The sequence below is a fragment of the Dermacentor andersoni genome, chromosome 6 (assembly GCF_023375885.2).
Source record: "Dermacentor andersoni chromosome 6, qqDerAnde1_hic_scaffold, whole genome shotgun sequence".
Lineage (NCBI taxonomy): Eukaryota > Metazoa > Arthropoda > Arachnida > Ixodida > Ixodidae > Dermacentor > Dermacentor andersoni.
In genome coordinates, this window is record NC_092819.1 from 35114081 (window position 1) to 35135593 (window position 21513).

Below are 21513 nucleotides of genomic sequence, written 5' to 3' on the forward strand. Positions count from 1 at the left end.
GGGGTCTCCATACGCAGACTTCGCTGCTCCGGATAAAGGCCTCAGCAAATATTCAACGCCGCGCACTGAAGACATCTAGAACATCCCGTTCAAGAATTGGACAAAAACGGCTTCAAAACACTGTAAACAAGGAAAAACTGCAGAAATCCGATGACGAGGTTGAACGACACACACAAAACCGTATTCTTGAGGGTCCTTCAGAACAGGATACGCTTTCTCTACTAGCTTCATGCAGTTGCTAGAGAGATACCCCATAGCGGAGTCGCATTAGTAGATACTGTAAGCGTCAACAGCGACGTCTTGTGACGCTGTGTTCAACCAAACCGCGCGCGCGCAAATCTTACCACTATGAGCAATTGTATTCAATTCATTTCCTTTCGTAAACTCGTCGGCAACGACAGAATAACCAAGAAGGCGTTTTTTTTTTTTTACATCTTTGCTTTTTGCAGAGCGATTAGACGTGAGACACAAGAACTTCTCCAGCTAGTGGGATCCCAGCATCACTTGACGCTGCTGCATAGGCGCTGCTGTTCCGGGACGCGTTTCATCCGTATACCGGCATGCGTCCGTTGCCTACTGCTCCATAGCCTCGAGAACCGCTATATCGCGGGAAATTAAGAAAAATATCTAGTCGACCATTACACGAGAAAATAGCATATATGAACTGATTGTTGGGACAGAGAGAAGACACCTCTCAACAAACCTCGCGGCGAAGATCGAACTGAGGACAGATAACTATGCCGACAGTTCCCTATACAAGCAATCATATCTTGCTTCACTCTCTCGCTCCAAACACACACAATGATTAAACAAAAACTATAACACTCGGGGAAAGCTCTGATAAAGTCGCGAAACTCTCTGCAGCAGTATGGGAATGCCTCTTGAGACTAGCATGTGTGTCGTCGGCGAGCGGCACTGACGGCATTTGTGCCCCCAGTCGGAACGCAAATGGACAACTTACGCGGTCAGAGAATGATCGCCGCTGTCACTACAAAAGACGTGACAAAAAAAAATAATAAAGGCAGGCAGGTAAAACAATGACGTGACGTCATCCTGTCGTGCACCGTTTCGCTCCCGTAAAAAAAAATTATAAAAATTAGCAGTGATTTTCTACTCACATAGCACAGGCAAGATGACGGCTTCGTAACAGGTACAACATAAAAGTTTTGGTAATCCTGTAGGCCCGCTTGCGAAAGCGTGGCCACGCGGGGCACAACGTATAAGCTTGTACTCGAGTCTCGAGTACGGTGAACTCGCGAGACACCAGGGGCCGAACTCGGGAAAAGCTTTTACGCCCATAGGAAAGCGTTCGTCACTGGCCAGCGTACACACTCACAGTTATCCCGTTATCCCTCGCCCTTTTATTGGTGTCCGTTATAACGAAAAACTCTTGTGTACGAAATACACTGCGAAAGCTCGCACGGAATCGGGGTTCGTAAGTCAGCGCGAGCTTGCGGGCACTGCTTGAAACGAGCGGCAGCTTTGAAACGCACAATGACGGTCGAGTGAGCTTTTGCTTCCATCCCGTATTATGACCGTCTTTTCTTTTTTCCTTTTATACTTCCTGCTTCTTCCTGCTTGAAGTGACCCGCCTTGAAAAACCGCGACGCTCAGCAATTTTCACCAACTGTAGCGCTACGTCGCTTACTTTCTAAGCTTGAGTTTTTCTATGTTCACTCTTCTATGGTCTCGCCAACTACACAGACGTGGCGTTCCGTAGTGGCTCGCTGCGCTGATAATTCCACTAAACAATTCTCGGCTGAGACATCGCGATCGCATCCGCGCAGTACCCACGAGTGATGCCTATACGTTGTGCATATAAGGCGGATACCTAGAGCCACGTTTACTTGGCCGCAGCCACATGCGGCTACGAGCGAAAGCTGGCACGGCTTTGAAGTTGGCATTTCTTCGCTCAAAGCGAACGGAAAATACTCTCTGGTCTTGGAGCAGGACCCACAGGAGATTTAATTTTGTCCAATTTTCCCAGCCGGCCGAGCTGCCCAGGAGACTAGTATCCGATAGTGGCGCGAAAGAGAATCAAAACACAAAACGCCTTACTCGTCGGACCGCTAGTTTCAGCGTTCCAGACTTACAATGAGAAATCACTTTCGGCAAAGCTGCGCCAGCTCCCTTACACAGACGTGCACGCACCGTCTGCTATTGAAATGTAGCCCAACGTGACCGCTCGTTAGAACGGACAGGAATCCTAATATTTATTTAGTTGAAATCAACAATACTATCTTTCTGTGAAGCTGTACACGCCACGAGTGCATTTACAGTCCAAGATTACACCAATGTTCGTTGTCAAATGCAGTAATGTCACAGGGCCAAATGCGCACTCAGGTGAAGGTCACGATGGGCTACACGCGATAACAGACGGCACATTGGCTGAGGGTCCGTAACGCGGTGAGGTAACAGTACGACGAAGAGTTTCACTAAAACTATTCACCTCGGTCTACGCGTCCTACGTCGAAAATGATCACTGTGCTCTCGTGGAGTGAGCATGTCGCCTGCTTCCCTGGCTATTCTAGGCACTGCATTCGGGCGCCGCATGATGACACGACATAGGTACAGGCGCCCTTGGGCAGCTCGCTATTTGAGACTCGTCATACAGCCTCGACGGCCTACGTAACCTAGCGCAGTAGCTAAGATAGATGATTGAATGCCCGGACATGACCACGTCACGCGGGGAATCCCGCTTTCACACCCGTATGGAAAAGTGCAGGCACCCTGTAGAAGGCGCGGTGGTCACAAACAGTCACCACTGGAGGGTCCCAACTTAAGTTTTGCCTCCACCAGTGCTCCAAAAAGCAACTAATTAACGTTCCCCCGAGAACCACCGCTTCAACAAAATATGATCAGGTACAATTGGGGGGCTTGTTTATACGAATTCTACCCGGCGCAGCCAGTCTGCTGCGCCCTTCTGTGGCAGGGAACTTCCCAGTATCTTTCCAATCGCGAATATCAACATCGCGAACAGCCGCGTTGCCTTTCGCTGCTGTAGTGCAGTAGAACCCCACCCACGCCGGTATATTCCTTCCGGCCAATGTTATTTCTCCATCATCCACCGTTCACCACTGGCCGATTGCGGTCATAACGTGGTAACAGCGCAGCTCCTATACCACTGACTAAGCGCGAAAAGCGATCAGTAAATTTGGAATAGAATCGTTAGATCGTACTAGCCCTTCTTTGAAAAGGCAAGTCGGTGGTTCGAATCCGCACATTGTAGGGTACGTAACATATCGTTTATGTCGTGTTCTGCGATGCTTATTTAGCCCGGGATGTGAAGGAAACGCGCATTTCAGGCGCAGAGGCTGCAATGGATATGGTTCGTATAAGTACGCAACCGGGGAAACCGGCCTGTACGCCTCCCTGACAAAGCCAGCGCTACCGCTGTCCACCTTCCTTGCGCCAATCCTGCAGGATCCCTTGACTCTCGAGACACCGGTAAGGAAATCAAGCTTTCACAGTATGCGGCCGCGGTGGGCAAACTTACTTTCAGCTATATCGTCCCACTGGACAGACTCACGCTTCGACTCACGCTGGGAGACACGCCGTGACCGCGCAAGCCTTGGCGAGAGAGACGCTCGCCACATTGCGCGAAAAGAAGCGCCGTGGCACCATTACCGGCATCGGCGATTATCCGGCCGCGAGACGCCGGCCTTCGACAGGGTGCCAGCACGCAAAATCCGCGGCGGCACGTACGAAAAAACAATGGGCCCGACGGCAAGAAAGGGCCCGGCCACGGCAAGAAAGGGCCCGGCCACGGCAAGAAAGGGCCCGGCGGCGGGTGACGCCGGAAGCGGCACGAGGCACGTCGTCACGACTCGAAGATGTGCAGGTCTAGCCGGATGACCACTTCGCCCTGGTCCACCTCGTAGAGACGCAGCTGCTTGGTGATGGGACCCCGCGTCTGCCGGGTCTCCTGGACGATGTCCCACACGCGCACCTCGGTGCGGCCCAGGAAGTCTTCACAAGCAGGGGAGAAAGGAGAGGAGAAAGAAACGTCAGGTACAGCGAGAAATTGGTACAGTTCTCTCGACGTGTAATGCACTGGACATGCTACTGACAAACGACTTGACAACACTGGAGGACATGCACCAGACAAAAAAGACGACAGACCGCAACCGAGTAGTTAGTTGCTTACAGTATGGAGGAAAGTATAGGGGTAAACTACGGCTGACTGCACTGTATGAGCTAACTCTGCTGACACCTGAACGGCGGTCAGCAGTGGTGGGAAAAGGGTATAGGTGGGTAAGGACAAGGGAAGAGGATACCAGAGAGGATTAGAGTGAAAGAAGGTTTGCACTGCGCCGTTCTTGCCTGGCACGTGTGCATCCTTCCGTTTGGTCACTTGTTTATCATCAGTACTGGGCGCATTAGATGACGTGATGTTGAGGCACACTAGCACACATCAAGGTCGAAAAGAAGGAACTGTTTGATTATAGTTGGTGGCCTGCATAATTAGATATGTCCGAATATGCATATACATTTTCCTTCATGCGCAACAAGCGTTACACACACACACACGCCCACATGTCACTGTTAGTCTGTCGAATGGCAGTTTAGGCTTGCTAACTCGCCGCCTACGACTGCATTTGGTCTAAACGCGGCCAGAAACAATGCGTACGCTGCACTATTTTTCAGTAAGAGCTATCCCCATACACTAAAACTTACACACGTATCAGACCGCACTGCTAGCCACACTGTAAAAAAATTAATGTGAAAACACAAAGAAAAGAATTATATTTTCACTACAGAAAGTTTCTGTCAATGGAAGAAACATTATATTGTATTTTAAAAAGTGACGCTATTCTGTTTACGGTCAAAGAAGGAAATTTTCTCGATTTCAACAGGATTGGCCCCCATACAATAAAGTGGAAACAATCGTCATTAGTACTGTAAGCAAAATGAGATTTATTCGTCTCTTTACTATCCTCAACTAACGTTTGTGTGCAGCTTCCCCAGCCACTCAAATATAGGCAGATAGATCTCGCATGCATGAGACAATCCTATAGTTTTTGAATAAGCTAACGCTGCAGTCATGGCGTGCGATGCCGTTCAGAGGATGGCTATATAAACTAGAAGAATTCATAGTTGGGTGTGTCGCGTAATGCCAGGTGTCTTGGCACCAGATCTTGGTCTTGGTAACATCTCACAAGTTCTGCGTAGCGTGCTTATCAGTGCACCTATGATCTGTTACAAACGCACCCCAGAATTTCACCCTTCGTGCTACATAATATCTGTAGCCACGAGAGGAGTAAAAGTTACTTCCCTAATGGAACAGGCTAACGATTCTTTCTAAAAATTTACAGAAAAACAATAAGAATATCTTGGTGCAAGTACAGAAAGAAAGCAAGTTAACAGAAAACGAAAGAGAACAGAAAATATGTGATACAAAAATGGGCATGTCATTGGTTTTTTTGTTTTGTCCCGAGATATGTTTAACAGCTCCAGGTAAGCCTTCTTAAGAGCGCGACAAATAATCTAAGACTTTCATTAACTTTTAGTAAATGAAGAGCACAACACTGGTTAAGGTGAAGTTGCGTTAAAAAAGTACATTTGAGCAGGTGGTTAGCACGCGTGAGAGTTGTAATATACGCCACACAAGTGTTGCGCCCAACGAGCCTATCCGCAAATGCATACGTAGCGGTGGTGAAAAAGAGAGACCTTGAGGAACGTGAAATGACGAGCTAGCGTCTTCAGAGAACATCTGCAGAATATAAGGTTACGTTTAGCAGGCAACAGCCTCCATACTTATGGGCGACCGATACCAGCTCTACGCCAGAAGCACTGCCAGAAGGTTGCTCAGTGGCTATGGTGTTAGGCTGCTGAGCACGAGGTCGCGGGATCGAATCCCGGCCACGGCGGCCGCATTTCGATGGGGGCGAAATGCGAAAACACCCGTGTACTTAGATTTAGGTGCACGTTAAAGAACCCCAGGTGGTCAAAATTTCCGGAGTCCTCCACTACGGCGTGCCTCATAATCAGAAAGTGGTTTTGGCACGTAAAACCCCATAATTTTTTTTTTTTTTTAGAAGCACTGCCATGTATCCACACTGCCGCATCATGAGCTCTACATAGCAAACACAACCCGGCAAAGAGAGATACCGACAAGAAGGCCACTCTGTTAAGGGCGCTTTCCACACCGGACAAGCACCGTTCCACAACACAGCCCGCAAAACAACGCGTTGTCGGTGTCACACCGCAGCAGGAAGAAGTTAGGATACACGTTAGCGCATCCTGACAACCGCTCCCGCCACATCGTAGCGAAGCAGCCGCCAACAAACACCTTGCTTGCGAGCAATGTTGGGCAACAGCTCGCCCCGCTGTGACAACGCCCTAAGTGATTTGTCGCTTCACTGCACGGCACATATGCATTGCGGGCGCGGGAAACGTACTCCACCGGCGTACCCAACGTCGACGCGACGCGCTTTGTCGCTCGCGGGTCGGCAGCTCGATGGAAATAGAGACAGGCACCCTCTTACGTTCCCCCTCTCCCAACTTTGCGTGCACGCAAGCACAGCCGTACAACCAACACCTCCGCCACCACCACCAACCTCCTCACTCCCCTTGCTTCCTTTCACAGAGGACGTGTGTCCTCGTTGCATCGCAACACCACTCGTCGCGAGCTGCTAACACCGGGTCCGTCTATGCATTTCTCACGGTCCCTTTCCTTTGTAAGCGCTAGCGCGCCGTTAGTCGCCGTCGTCGCTGTTCTTTGCAGCAGTGAAGTAAAAGGCCGCGCCGGAACCATGTCGCCACCGCTGCTTTCCACGACCAGAATCAACCACCGCGGTGACAGGCTATTTCTCGAGGGAAAAAAGAAAAACGAATGCCACCCCGACCTTTGTCCTTTCTGCTCCCATTTCTCGTCAACTCTCGCTTCCTGCGCGCGACTGCGTCCGTAGATGGAGAGATTTCGCGCGTCGGGACACCGCGCCGTCTAATTTGTATAGAAAGGCTTGTGCGTGGAATATACGCGACACGTTCAGCGCAGAGCCGCAGAATACCGAGTAAGGAGCCCGAGTCGGTTGCGCTATTAAGCGCCTCGCGCAGGCAAGGCGAATTGCGTACTCGGAACGCGAGCGACGACGTTGCATGCTTTTTGAAAAGCCTGATCGCTACAGCGACATAAAGTGCCTCTCGCTATACGGTGTGAAAATAAGAATGACAAAAAAAGTGAGGGCGGGCGGGGGGGGGGGGGGGGGGGGGGTTGGAAGGCAGAATTTACGGCGTAAAGGTAACTAATTTTTTTTTTGTTCGCGTATCATTCTTTCTTTTTTTCATGCGCCCTTACAGTTTCCAGTTTATTATGAAATTTTACTTACTGGGAAAGGATTACTGAAATACCGGAAAGAAAAGGAAAACATAAAATAAAGGTTGCGTAAAGAACGTCAAGAGAATGACAACGTAGCCGGGGAGCAAATACTGTAGAAATAGAAATGAACAACGAGTTTTGAAGAAAAGAAAAAGAAACTTAGAAAACAAGGCTGAAGAAAGGAGGATTCATAACGCAAAATCCGCTTAATTAAGCTTCCCGAGATGTGACATTTACTTTATTATATACTCAAAGCAGCTTGAACCGAGTTAATGCATTCTAGTGAATGTTGGAAGCGAAATTTCGATTTCGTTGTTGTTTTTTTTGGGCGATATTGCCGAAAATCGGTAAGGTTGCAAAAAATAGAATCACGATGTTTACAAATCCGTAACTCTGAATCAAGAACAGATATCACAGTTCTGTAAGGTGCAACCGTTAGAACATCCAAAGCAGGAAACTTTGATATGATAATTTACATACTACATGAATTTGTGACAATGTTTACAATGGTATTGCAATTAAAGCGGCTAAGGCTATGCAGCGCGAAACACGAGGTGTTGTAAAATCCAGTTTAGAAAGATAAAGCCTGCGTTAATAATCTATATTTTATATAAAATTCAGTGTCAAGTCCTGCTCACACATTAGTGGTGCATTTAAGATTATAGTATAATACACCGATATTCTCCGCTTTAGAGCAACTATTAGATGCAATTCACAGAATTATGTAATTTTTCATTGCAGAGTTGCAAACTTGATAGTTTCGTTTTCTTAAAATTTGCGATTTTCAACAACTTTTACTAAAACATCGACTGTCCAAATAAACAAATCCGCTTCCAACAGTCACTAGATAATAACTTTCGTTTCTAAACGCAACAAAACTAATCAAACTTGGTGCAGCGGACACAGAGAGAAACGATTTCGTGCCCGAGCTAAAGCTTCCTCTGAAAACCTAGACCAGTTCCCTGTCAGCTGGCGGCGTCGCAGGGTCTTTGCCCCTCTCGAGCGCAAATGCAATGACTTATTGGGAAAGCGGCAACGAATTGGGTAACTACAAAAAAAAAAAGAAGACGTTCCTTCTGAGTGCCTTGGCCACAGGAGCATACTGGATGGTGGTGTCTATTCTGTGGAAAGGTAGGCGGCGCAGAGTTACAGTTTGCTTCGGGAACTTAATTTCGTCTCTTCGCGCCGTATCTTTGGTTCTCGAACGGAAACTGAAGTAATTTCGCAAACTCTTCCCTCTGCCGTACTATCTCGGTCCTGCTAACTCAAGCGGCGCCTGGTATTTAATAACGTACGCCCACAACCTTTCGCGTAACGCTAAGTACAGAGCCGGCTGAGAGAGCCACATAGCTCATCGATGACTGGGACCTCGCAGTGCGACAGATGAGGCACCAATCATCGGCTGCATCGGAACCTGACGCGTGAGTGTATGTCAGGTAACTTTCCGGCTGTACATTTGGTGCTGTGGAACAACTCTGACATCTATACATAGTATCCAAGCCGCCGCGGTCTCTCAGATGTAAACAGCCTCCCCCTTCTCACTATTGACGGAGGTACGGGTTCTGAACCACTCGGCCAAAACGGGCAAAGTGCCACCAGGAGACTGCGCGCGGGCACACTAGGAAAAGGCGTAGAGACGAATAAAAAATACAGCAGAAAAAAAACGAGAAAGCGAGAAAAGAAAAAGAATAAAAGAAAGGAAGGAGAATCTCAGTTACCTCGTGTTGCATTACTTGGAGACACAGAGACAGAGACAAATAAAAGGCACAGAGGTTAACCAGAAGAAGGCTGGAGAGATGTTTCAATAAACCTACACTATATAGCTGAAAACTAAGCAATAATATTTTGTCACCGTCATTCTCATAAGCCTATTTATGTCAATTGCAGGATAAAAGCGACTCGCAGCGACCCGTACTTGCTTCCGTCCTGTGTCAGCCGATTCCCATTCATATATATGCCTTCAATTACTCTAATCTCATCGCTTCAACTACGCCGCCTTCGACTGCGTTCCCACTTTCTTGGCACGTGATTTCTTACAATTAATCGACTGCCGATAATAAGCTCCACGCATTTCAAGACCTGCTCTACTCATCTTCGCGTGTAGTTATCTTCTTACTGCTCCTCGCCCTTGAGCGCTATAGACTGTTTGCACTGACGTCATCGGGGCCGCCATATGGGGGCACTGTAGCACGTTGAGAAGCTGCTTAAAAAAAAGAAGAAGATGCACAACAAGGCTGGTATAATGCGGCGATTCCTTCTGTTCCGTTCTATGACACTCGTACTATCCACCGTCCACGGGTGGCTAATCGGCAGTGGTCGTTCCACGCTGACGGAACGACCACTGACCGTAGCTATGTTCGGGCAATAGCACGGTGAGAAACATGTTTTATCAGTATGTGAAGATATCTACCCAGCTGTCAGTTTAGGCCTCTCTGGCTTCCTTGACGCCATTGGGTCAGGGGAAGCAGGGGGAAAGAAAACATGTCAAAAAAAAAAAAAAGTTTCCAATATAGTTCAGAAAGTTTGATGCTGGGAAGCCTTTGTGTGTGTGTGTTTTAATTTATATGCGTAAGAGTTTCTATGCCTACACAACGAAGAAGCCGGACCGTCCGTCCGCAAGTCGTGTAAGACGAATCGCTATAAAGAAATTAATGTATAAAACAAAATACATTCGAAAGGAAAAAAAAAAAAAAAAACGTTGGCGGTGGTGAGCTTAGAACCTACGACTCCACGCTCAGAAGCCGAGTGGCTTACCCACTGGGCGAAACACCCACTTTTCTTTTTTCTTTAGTGCCTGGCTTTGAAAAAAAAGAAAGAAAAAAACTGGCATACAGCGTAACTGCCGTGCACCGCGTTTTGCGTGGTGTACAGAATCGCTATCACGGGCTAAACACCGACGCTTGCAGAAGGTACATATATTTGAACCATATCAATGCGCTGCACCAGCGGCGCAAAACCAATATCAAAGGCGAACAGTTTCTATGAAGGCTTAGTTGAAAGATTTGGTGAAGGTGGAATAAAAGTCACCTCTAGGACCAGGTGTAGAACCGACTTGGAGCATTGTAGACATCAGGAACATTTCGTGTTTTGCTAAAATTTAGTGCCAAGCACACCACATCCCGGATGCGTTTCGGTGGTCGCGGGATGCGCCACCGAAACGCATCCGTAGGAGGGAGGGGGCCTCCTTCACCGACCGTTATGCCACCAATCACTAAGGGCAGCGCAAAACATACAGATAAGTAGTCAATGATTTAATTAGTCAATTATTTGATAAGGAGTGATGAGGGGTTATATGGGTCTTATCACAGTTGATAATGGTTCGACACGGTAGGATAAGGTGCTAAATGGCGATAAGGGCTTAGAATGGTCAAATCAATCTAGATAAGGTTATAAGCACCGATAAGGGTTTATATGGGTCGGATCATGTCCGATAAGGCTGATGAGGACAGATAATAGTTCATAACCTTATCGATTGCGATAAGGTTTATAAAGCTCCAAACGAGTCCGATACGGCCGATAACTGATAAGCGTCGGATCTATTCCAATAAGATTGATAACGACCGATAAAGGTTAAGGGTTTACACTGGTCGGATCAAGTTTCATAACAGTGATAATGACAAAGGGCTGCGTAGGGATGAGCAAGTGACACAATGCTTACGCATACTTGGACAACTCCCACAGGAGTTTCTGCGTGAATTTTTTAAAAGATAGCTAGGACGTCAGGCAAAATAAGAACGAGAGCCTGGTGGAGCAACCCACTGCGCCGTTTAAGAGGGGACGCGTCCATCTGCCCATCGATCCATCCATACAATATATAGGATTTCTCCGAAATTTAGACCGAAAGGGCAGGTAAAGAGTAGTAAATAAATCCACAAGAACATCTGATGCACAAGCACGAAGACCAGACAAATAATAATATAATAATAATAATCTTTATTTTCATCGGGATGATGGAGAAGGTTGAGGATAAAAGCTGCTCGTAAACGGCAGCTTGACAAAGGCCCACAACCCCCCTCCATAGGGCAACAACAGCAAAGCAGGAAAACACACACACTAGTATACATATAATCTCTTCGCAATTTAGCAGCACTAACCGCCGTTCCCGTGGTAGCTGAACTATTTCCCTCTAGAAAGTATAGTAGGAAACCATATATGGCCCAGACGATGCGGTACGCATAGAAGCGCGCGCGCTCACCGTTGGGCGAGAACAGCTCCCGGTTGAAGACGGTCAGGCAGAGCACGTCCCTTCGCAGGTCCCTAACGAGGAACTGCATGGAGCTGTTCCACTGCGGGCTGCTCGTGGCCGTCTCGACGTGCGTCTTGTGCTCCTGGCAGGCCATGCTCACCTCGCAGTACGGGTCGCACCGGCCTGCACCGCACGGGACGACCGAGAGACGCCGAAGAAGAAAGGAAAATAAAGCAGCATGCCGATCGTGTCGATCTGTGCCTCTCGAAAGTGTCAACGAACTGTGTGGAAGACGGATACACGCGTAAAGAAAAGCAATAAACAAAAATCTTAAGTTCGTTTGATTTTCTTCTTTCCCGTGTGTCTGTCGGTACAGTTCGCGGCAATGAATTTGTAATAGCTCGCGCAACTGTCGACCTTAACTATGCGTGCCCAAGTGGACGCTATACACAGGTAGCATATTTAATTAGCTACACTAAATAGCGGCGCTAGATGAGTTTACGATCGCGAAGTATTGTCACGGTGTAGTGACAGTTAGGAAGCAAACATTGCCAAACGCGGGAGTTAAAAATGTATCATAAAAGTGCGATTTGCGCTTGTTTATATATGCGAATGCATCACTAAATCCTTCATTTGCGAATCAGCACTGGTGGTGTGTGTCGTTCTTCCTATCTGCCGTGGTTCTCGTGCGCTGCTATATATCGAAATGTAAAAAAAAGAAATCTAACTCTTTATTGAAGCGAACTTCTGCCACGGGAGACAAGCAACACTCGAATCCCAACGATAGCGACAAGCACAGTCGTCGGTCGTCGAATCGAATCCCACGGATCAATGGCGTCAGCTGCTTATACGTGTATCAAATTTTCGTTCATCTGAAGTGAAGGACAAATTTTCCTTCTCGAGTTTCACGCGCGAGCCGCAGCGCTGGCTCGTCAGCGTTACGCCACTGGCAAAGAAGTGATATCGCATCGCGTGTGTTGTGTCGTCTCCGTGCAGAGAAATTTCTAAAAACTCACTACCTCGCGTCTTTAGCTCCATTACAAAGTAGTGTGACAATTTTTATACAGAAATTTAATTCTGAGAAAACTGCATGTCATGATGTCACGGGCAGCTAGTGTAGTCGCTCCTAGGTGGCGCCCTCAGCTGTGTCTACAGTAACAAGAGTTTGGTGGCGCAACCCACCACCCCGTTCTAAAGAGGATGCTCATAGCATTCATCCATCTATCCATGCACCCGCTTTCGCGCCTCTTTTTCGCTCAACAAATCTCCGCGAGCTATGGCGCTGCAGTTTTCCGAGTCCCATAGGTGTGATTTACAAATATATTTTTATATTCCTTTCAACACACGCAGTGGGCATAAAGAATCGTACCTCATCTTCGTAAGACCACCGCAATAATTTGGGAAAGTGAGCCATGCCGTCATTCATGAGGGCACATTTAAAATATCGTGACTTGCTATAAATATAGGGGTATGTAGCTAATTGTACGCGTTCACGCCTCCCCAATTATCTGACGCAACAGGATAAAAAAAAAGCATGAAAGAAAGGGAAAATTGAAATGGTTACAACTCTTAATAAAATAAAACAATACTACACAACTGGAACAAACAGTAGTAGCACTGTAGATCAAAAATACGATTCAGAGCAACTTCCACCTTCACGTGCCTGAGCAGGACAAAAAACACCTAGACAACAGTCAAAATCCGCATGCATAGTGCAGTTAGTACCCGCCATGCAACGAGTCAGCATCTCCAGCAGGCAAACATAACCAAACAACTGTTACACAAACAAATAAACATAACCAAACAACTGTTACGCAAACAAACAACGAACGCAACAAACACCGCAGGTCTTTGCATATACAGAGTGTTTCGCAGCGGGCAATGAGGATTTAATGCAAAAGCGAGCTGCCATGTCCGCTTCCGCTATTTCCGCCTTCGCCTTAAGCGCTGTACTATGCAAATGAAGGCGCGTGTCAAACCTCGTTTGTCTCTTGCCTCTTCGTGACCGCTTGCCTTCTAACCGATAATGAAAATAATAGATGCGAAAAGGGCAGGTGCACTGCTAAACAATTCGCGAGCCAGGTCAGCAACCGGCAATCTATTTCACAGATCGTGTACGCGTATGAAGCATTCGATCAACCATTTATTTAAATGCATAGCCCTTTTTCAGCGAAGAAATAAATGTAAGTATTATCGCTTGGGGACACCTATGAGATACCAAACAAATGATACTTTCATAGCTGGCACAGCCAAATAACTGAAGCAAGTCGAAGAAATTCCGCAATGTCTTCATTATTGACACATGTGTCGTGTAATTCACCAGTGTGGGTCTTACACTCCAAATCAAACGTACTCATAAGTAGCTCCCACACATCCTTACTGACTGTCGTTTGTTCAACTCTGTTTATCGGCCCAACCAAAAACGACCCAGAATTTGTCATTTTTCACAATGCCATATATTAACGAAATATGCCACTATATCAACATGTCATATCTATATCACAATCTGTCACTGTTGCTGTAGGTGACTGCGTACCTTTGACGTCCTTCAGGTTGAGATCGCGTGCCTGCTCTACGACTAGCTTTAACTGGCCAACCGCTGGACGCCGGCTCACTGCGGAGGACATCACATGCAAGCAAGCGCCCGCGCACCACACGTTAGTCACCGCACACACACACATCGCCATGCACAAGCGAACACGCACCAACGGTTCAGAAAAAGAGAGCAGCCGCCGTGCCTGTGAAAACAGCTCGCGTGTACAGTCGCCGACATTACGAGCGAGAACGCGCAGCGGGCTTCAAGGTAGCTGCAGCGATAGAAACGCGATACTCGGACCGCATGGCGGCCGGCGCATTTTTTAGCGTATATACCAGCGAGCGCTGGGTGACCGCTGAGTTTGCATGTGACAAGTCAGCGCTGGGTGATCGCTGAGTGGCTGAATTCCATGTCACAATGCACCACAATCACTCCGGCTTTCGTGTGATACAACAATGCGCCAGCTCGGTGTCCCTATAGCGCCTACCGGTGGGGGGAAAATGTGCAAGGCAACGACACGCTCCGAGTACCGCATTTCAATCGCTGAGCACTTCGTAGTGAACCGACATTTTTTTACTCTCGTCTACTAAATCTTAACATGGATAAAAACGCGCACATTCACAGCATATGCTAGCACGGTGAAGTATTTCAAGTAATTCGTGCAGAGCGTTATAGCGACCCCCCCTCCGGAAGGAGCATCGGCCGCGCATGCGCAGAAGTGCCTCGGAAGAACAGATCGCGGTGCATACTGTGCCATAGCACTCTGTTCATTTTCATCCCAAGACGTAATAATAAAAGAAAACGGATAGGAAAAATATAGCAGGCCTGAAAATATTTGTTTCTTCAGCTTGTTATTTCGCGTGAACAAGAGGTAACAGTGAACTACGGTTAGAAAAAGCTATCCGCCTTTTCCATTTCGTTTACGGTTAGAAAAATCTATCTGCTTTTTGCATTTTGTTTCTGAAAAGCCAGACGAAAGCCACTCGTTTCTCGAAAACCCGCAGAAACATTCGGGGTATTCTTTGAAAGGCTCTTTCTCTTTGTTTTTACACCACGACGGCCATCGCTTACGAAATTAAGGTAATCTACAGTGAACTGCTCTCGCCACGTCACCTCGACAAGGATCTGCAGCGTTAACATAACGCTAGAAGGCTGTCCGTTGACGCTCGTAAATGGTGGGGACTGTGCACGTAAACAAGACGAAAAAGAAAAGGCAAAACGCGGGCAATTCCCTCTTTTTGCGAGTACAACTACTCGTCCCTCCTTCGGCTCCATTTGTTCAAGTTCTCGTGCTTCTCGACCGAGTACGATTCCTCGGCTCGTGCCCAGTCACTGAACGTACCGCATAACGGTATGCTCAGATGATCGGTATGCCCGGTATGCCCGTACCGCTCAGAACTTTGGGAAATAAAGCTCCCGACTGGACGCATTTTCTGCGGTTCCCGTTGTTCTTGACGGATCACGTTTAGCACGTCTACTTTCGGGCAAACCAAGTGAACGTACTCCACCAAGGAGGTTAGAGACCGGGCTAATCGGTGTTCCATGTCACTCTGGGGGATTACAGCGCACACCGCGGCAAGGACAGTAAATTCTCTGTCCTTGTCCCGGTGTGCGCAGTAATTCACAGTAACCACCAAGGAGTACGATAACTTTCGGAAAATCGAACAAAACTTGGGACAGAAAGTTGCTCTCGCAAAAAAAAGGGGGAAGAAAAAGTATATAACGATCAGTTAGTGCTTTCACAGATCGCAGGAATACCGACGAAAACGTCAACGTGCTGTTAGTGCACACACACGCGCGCGGGCGCGTGACCAGGACACAAATGCGAGGCCAGACACCAGGACGACGCATGCGGCAGGCGTGCTCTCCGCACGTGGAAGACAGGCACCGGCTGCGTGCGGGCGTCCTTACCGTGCGCCGCTCCGCTTCTCAGGTTGCGGCCTTCGACTACGACAACTAGCAGGCGGCCGACGCCGCTGAGCTTCGGCGCCTTGGCTGCACCGACGGCGCGGGAGAAAGAAAAGAAAACGGATGGGGGAGGAGGGGGGAGAGAGAAGACGGCACGCGAAAGGCCGCGCCATGGTCAATTCACAAGCGGTCGACTATACAGCGCCTCGAAGAACGAGACACGGTAAGTACAACTCTAAGCACTCTGCCAATTGAAGTCGAAAGCACGTGTCTGCGTCAAAGGCATCCCAACACGATGGACCGGGGAGTTTCTTTCCACTCTGTATATAGCGTCGATTACACGAACTCGACGAGCGGGTCGAGTCGGAATTCGAGCCGCGCAACTCGACCTGACGCATTTTACATGCACCTTTCCAAGCTGGATAGGCGAGTCGACCCACCTTCTTGCCTTGAGGGCGGGTTGACCGAATTCGCTTTGGCGCTCGCTCGTCCCGACCTGCTAGCGTTTACATGAACCCGACAACCGGCTTTCAGCCTGACAAGCCGACTCGACCCGACATTACTGGCTTCACGCAGGCGAAGCTTATGCGTCGGACGATACGTCGGCGGAGTTCCAAAGCTGATGGAACAGTAGCGTTTCCTACGAAAATTCGCTCAGCGGCCATGGGAACGGCAGGCAGTACATGGATTTGCTTAACCTTCGTGCTTGTCGCTTCGGCAAGTTTCTGTGGCGTTATTTCCTTAACTTTCTAAGCTTTCAAGAAATCATAATTTTTTTTCAAAAACACACAAAGGCAATACGTTTCAACGCATACGCATAATTACATCAAACTGCTGCATTTACATATATTTGCGTGTATGTTCCCGTACTTTCTTGTTACGCGATTCAATGCGCTTTCCATTGGCAAGTTTGCATTTGTAACACCACTTCTTGTTGAAAAATGATCAATTTGCAAAGTCGCGAAGCCGTTTGGATCCAGAAGGACGAAGCTTAGCCGAATTCGTAGATTCCGACACTGGCTGAACCGCCGTAGTTGTAAGCTGCCACAGACACAAGCGCCAGAGTTCTCTTTAGTCATTTTTGTAGGAAAACTTACGTATGGCTGGAACCTGTCCGATAAGGGGCGAAATGCAAGAACGCTCGTGTACTTAGATTTAGATGCACGTTAAAGAACCCCAGGCGGTCAAACTCAGTCGGGAGTCCACCACTACGGCGTGCCTCCTAATCAGACCGCGCATTTGGCGCGCAGTTGACACCCGAGAGATTTTAATCTGTTGGGTCCGATTGCTGGTACGACTGCTCGTCCCAGGGATGGGGATGGTGTTGACGCAGACACGTGGTCTCCAACATAAAGCGCGAAATGGATGTTCGTCAAATCTGTCCCATCCGTCGGGCGACGCGATGAAAAAAAAATACATATCGCTGCTCTCTGTTGGAACTTGTCGGAAAGCTGTCGGGAGCATTTTTTTTTTAATATCTTGTTGCTAAGCACGTGCGTTGAAGCCATCACGTTCGTGATGGTTTCCACACCCGTGTTTCGCGCTTTAATGGACACCAAAGAGAAACAAATAGGTCAGTTTATGTTGATAAAATATTTTTTAAAAACTCAATGTTTAATATTTCGCAGTCAGAGTTTCATTTAAAGAAGGGAAAATAAAGGTCAACGTTGCATTTCTTTTTTCTTTTTTTTCTTTTTTTTTTTTTTAATTTTGCTGCGGAGCACCAGTTCCGGGACGTCAATGTGGCGCCACGAATTGCAAAAGTGTTTTCTCGTATTTGGGCCATTGTGGTTCAGTAGAAATTCTAGAAAGTCTGTAAATTCAATCTACAGCTCTCTTAGACAGAAATACAGCACGTCTTTACCGATAAAGAAAAAAATTAACTAGGGCAGGGTGCACGCAGGTCAAGCTTCGCTTATACACCCGTTTTCCTGTAGGAGAAAGGTTGGTCTTTCTTTTTTTTTTTTTTTTTTTCTAGGCTCTGTTATCACCAAATTCTTTTTATTATTATTATTATTCGGTAATTTATTATTTAGTATGGTATCGCCGATTACGTTTCTTTTTTGTATTGTAGAACCTGTTGATACAGCTGAGCTTATTTTTCCCTTCAGTGTCCATTTTAATTAACATATAAGATCGCTAAATTCAGAGAGGAAGCTTTACCTTTGGGGCCACTTCGACTTCCCTACTCAAAGTACACGTAAAACGCAGAAAAGGTTTTCATGAGGCAACCGCCCGACCAACTTAAATGAAATGCGTTGCATATGGGAGAGAAAGTTAACTTCTAGCGACTCTAGCACATTAAATTTCGTTCGAGGGCATGCTTTTTTTTTTTTTTTTTTAGAGAAGTTCTCGAAAACTGGCAAGCCAAAAAAGAAATTGAAGAACGTAGCTTGAATATCTCAAACCTTGCAACAAGAAGAGATTTCGCAGTTCTGTGAACTGCGTCCGTTAAAAAGCATCTAAAGCGGTCGAATGCTATATATGTATTTACAGATTACGTGAAATTGTAACAATGTTTGCAACGGTTTCGCAAAAGTCATACTCGAAAACTACAGGTGGATGTTAGAGCGGTGTATAATACACCGATTTTGACCACTTCAGGTGTATTATGAGGTGCAGTTTGCAGAACTGTGAAATCCTTTTTCGAATTGCTGAATTACAGAGCTGTAAACTTGATATGTGAGCGTTTTTTGTTTTTAACTTCGCAATTTGCTACGAATCTTGCAAACAAATTTCACGGTCCAAATAAAACAAAACATCCGCTTCCAACAGTCACTAGATTCTGTTTTTCTTTGAAATGGAACGGATCTCATTACAATAGGCGCGGTGGTTGCCGAGAAAAATTATTTATGCGTTCCCATATATTTAGACAAGAGGACCCAAGTATGGTTTATTTTAAAGCGCGGATACATCTACCGGTGTGGTTTAAGTCTGCACAATGCACGCACCACGATAAACAGGGCCGTCCAAGCTTAGGTCCAACATTTCACTGGTATTCAAGCCGATGCAACTTCAACACTTGCTCTGCCAACGACATGCTAACCCTAAGAGTGCTCGGCCCTGCCCATGCGGTAAGTAACGCCGAAATGTGGTTAATTCGTTAGCCGCTTTAAGAGGAGGGGTTTTAGCTCGGGGCCGACCTTGAAATACTCGAAAAATGCAGAAATGTTCTCACTGGGACAACCACTGACTTGATTTGAATTAAATTTCTTGCCTTTAGGAGAGAAAGCAGAATTCTACCGATCGAAAAAATATCATTCTTTTTTTAATTTAGGGGCCTAATAATTTCTACAAGAATTTCCGAAAGTTCGTAATTAAAAAAATGAACTGGAGCACTAACTTTACAAATGTGCAGCTGCGCACTAAAAACAGATTTTACAGCCAGAGCTGCAAATACAACTCGTTTCTTACTGCCGAATTTGAGTTCTACGCGCGTACACCTAATACTCCTTCTAGTGTTCTTTCTTTTTTTTTTCTCTAGCGATTTTCTGTAAACAATGATGACATACATAAAAAATCTGTTCCCTACAAGTAGATAAAGTTCTAAGTTTTCTTTCTCTCTCTCTCTCTTTTTCCGATGCAACAAACCTTATCAAATTCGGTACGCTGGATGTGGAGACAAATCATTTCTCCGTTAATTACCGCGTGTATTGAGGTACATCTTTCTCTTAGCTAGTACAACACGAAATGGTTTCGGCCGTGAGCTCAAGCGTGTGTTCATATCGCGCTTGCGTTAAGGAATAAGCCAGCGACGCCGACGTCACTAACGCGTAACTCGGCGACATTCAAATGTCCATAGCGTTCGAAGTCATCGATGCACTAACTCGTCAGTCGTGACACGACAATAAGCTTTCTCCTTCGTTCGAACTCATTTCAGTCGCACATCGACGCACGCAACGCAAGGTACACGCATAAATACGCATAAAGTTACGCATGGAGTCGAGCTGCTCACCCCAGTGCAAAACAAGCATTACCTTTCTCTCTTTTTTTTTTCTTTTTTGTATGCCTTCCTCTTTCTCCGAGCGCACGATCACAGGAGCTAACGGCCTCGTCACGTCCCCTCTTACGCAATCGGACACTTCCGGTACACGACGTCTGAACGCAACGCAACCCAGACAGTCACGAATAGATAAGAAAAAAAAAGAAAGATAAACAAGGTATATAGAATCGACCCCGAAGAAAGGATAGCGCGACAGACCGAAACGGCGGAGAGGTGGGAAAAGCAACGCGCGTTTACCTGAGACCTTCATCTGTTTCGCCTCCGTGTTGCGGTAGTTGTGGGCCGCCTCTTTGATCTTCTTGACCCAGAGCAGCCTGCGCGAGGCAACGTATGGAGGACGAAAAACGGTTTGCGTGCGCAAACATATTCGACCGTTCCCAGAAACGAACGTTATTCTGCTCCGTTCTAATCCGCTCTCGCAAAATCGGCACGAGGCCTTCGTACCCTGTTAACTCAAACACCATTAGGGCTTTCCAACCGCGGACAGCGACAATGCCTCACTCGGAACGGACTTCCCGTGCCGCTTGAACAAAGCATATACTTTAGCCACGCATAAATTTACTTGCTTAGGGAGCTTCGCGCAAGGTATACGCTCGAAGGAATGGCATGTTAAGCGCAAACGTGGGCAGAACACGGTTAGAGGACGTATCAGGCCGACAGGTGAACTACTATCGGCTGAGGTTGTTTTGCCGCCATTATAGCTTTACATACGCCGACCTGTACGTCTACATGCGCGACGGCGAAACCAGACGTACGGACGCACATACGAAAATGCTAGACTCATAGCAACGGTCTGCGTTTATAAAGCTGACTGCAAGAAGAAGAAAAAAAAAGGGAAGAAACCAAGTTTGCAGAAGCCCATCTGTTTGTCGTATGTGTCCTCTATTCGTTCGCGGCCCAGATTTGCGCTCAACATGCCTTTCGTTCAAGGTCTTGACTAACTAGCGCACGATTGCAGGTCCTTTCGAGTTAGTAATCTGCCTTACAGTAAGTTGTAGAATAAAAGAGGAGTGGCACTTTCGCAAGGGTTTATTTTTTCTTTCCCCTCTCTCGCTCGATAATTTACCGTAAGGCAACTTACTGGGCGGCAACTTACCGTGCGGAAACTTACCGTGCGGCAACTTACCGTGCGGCAACTTACCGTGCGGCAACTTACCGTGCGGCAACTTACTGTCATATACGCGATACTTTTCAGCCATGGGTGTACACTCTAAAACACGGCAACTTGAATAAACACGCAGACGTGAACAACTTTACAGAATTAAGCGGCGCTCGTTAACATGAATAATGACAAGAGTAGCGCGCGGGCTTATAAATTAGAACAAATTACTCTAACTTACGGCATATTACCATTATTTACGAAAAATAGTGTCAGTTACCTTCATAAATGTGAAAATGCGCACATTTATAAAAGTTTGCACGTACAGAGGGCAAGTGTGCCGATGGGCTAGAATCAGTGATGCGAAAGTGGCCGCTGAAGCGCTCCCGCGCAAAAGAGCCCTCGACGTTCCCGTGAAATGGTCTCCCCCACAATGGCTGACTAGCGAGAACCCGTGCAT

General features: G+C 47.0%; 1 protein-coding gene across 6 annotated transcripts in view; it reads right to left on the minus strand.

Moving 5' to 3' along the window:
- Positions 1–1917: 1917 nt before the first annotated feature.
- Positions 1918–21513, minus strand: part of Dap160 (dynamin associated protein 160) — an 88830-nt gene continuing 69234 nt past the window's right edge. Inside the window, exons 35-38 of one of the 6 annotated variants that reach the window (XM_055066138.2) lie at positions 20192–20268; positions 14044–14121; positions 11517–11690; positions 1918–3969 (exon numbers count right to left, since the gene is read on the minus strand). In XM_055066138.2, coding sequence (XP_054922113.2) covers positions 3821–3969; positions 11517–11690; positions 14044–14121; positions 20192–20268 — 478 coding nt within the window. In that variant the 3' untranslated portion in view covers positions 1918–3820. Of the gene's footprint in view, positions 3970–11516; positions 11691–14043; positions 14122–15954; positions 16039–19383; positions 20269–21513 lie in introns of those variants that run through there. The other 5 variants (XM_050170575.3, XM_055066139.2, XM_072288690.1 and 2 more) reach the window with 5 other exon arrangements.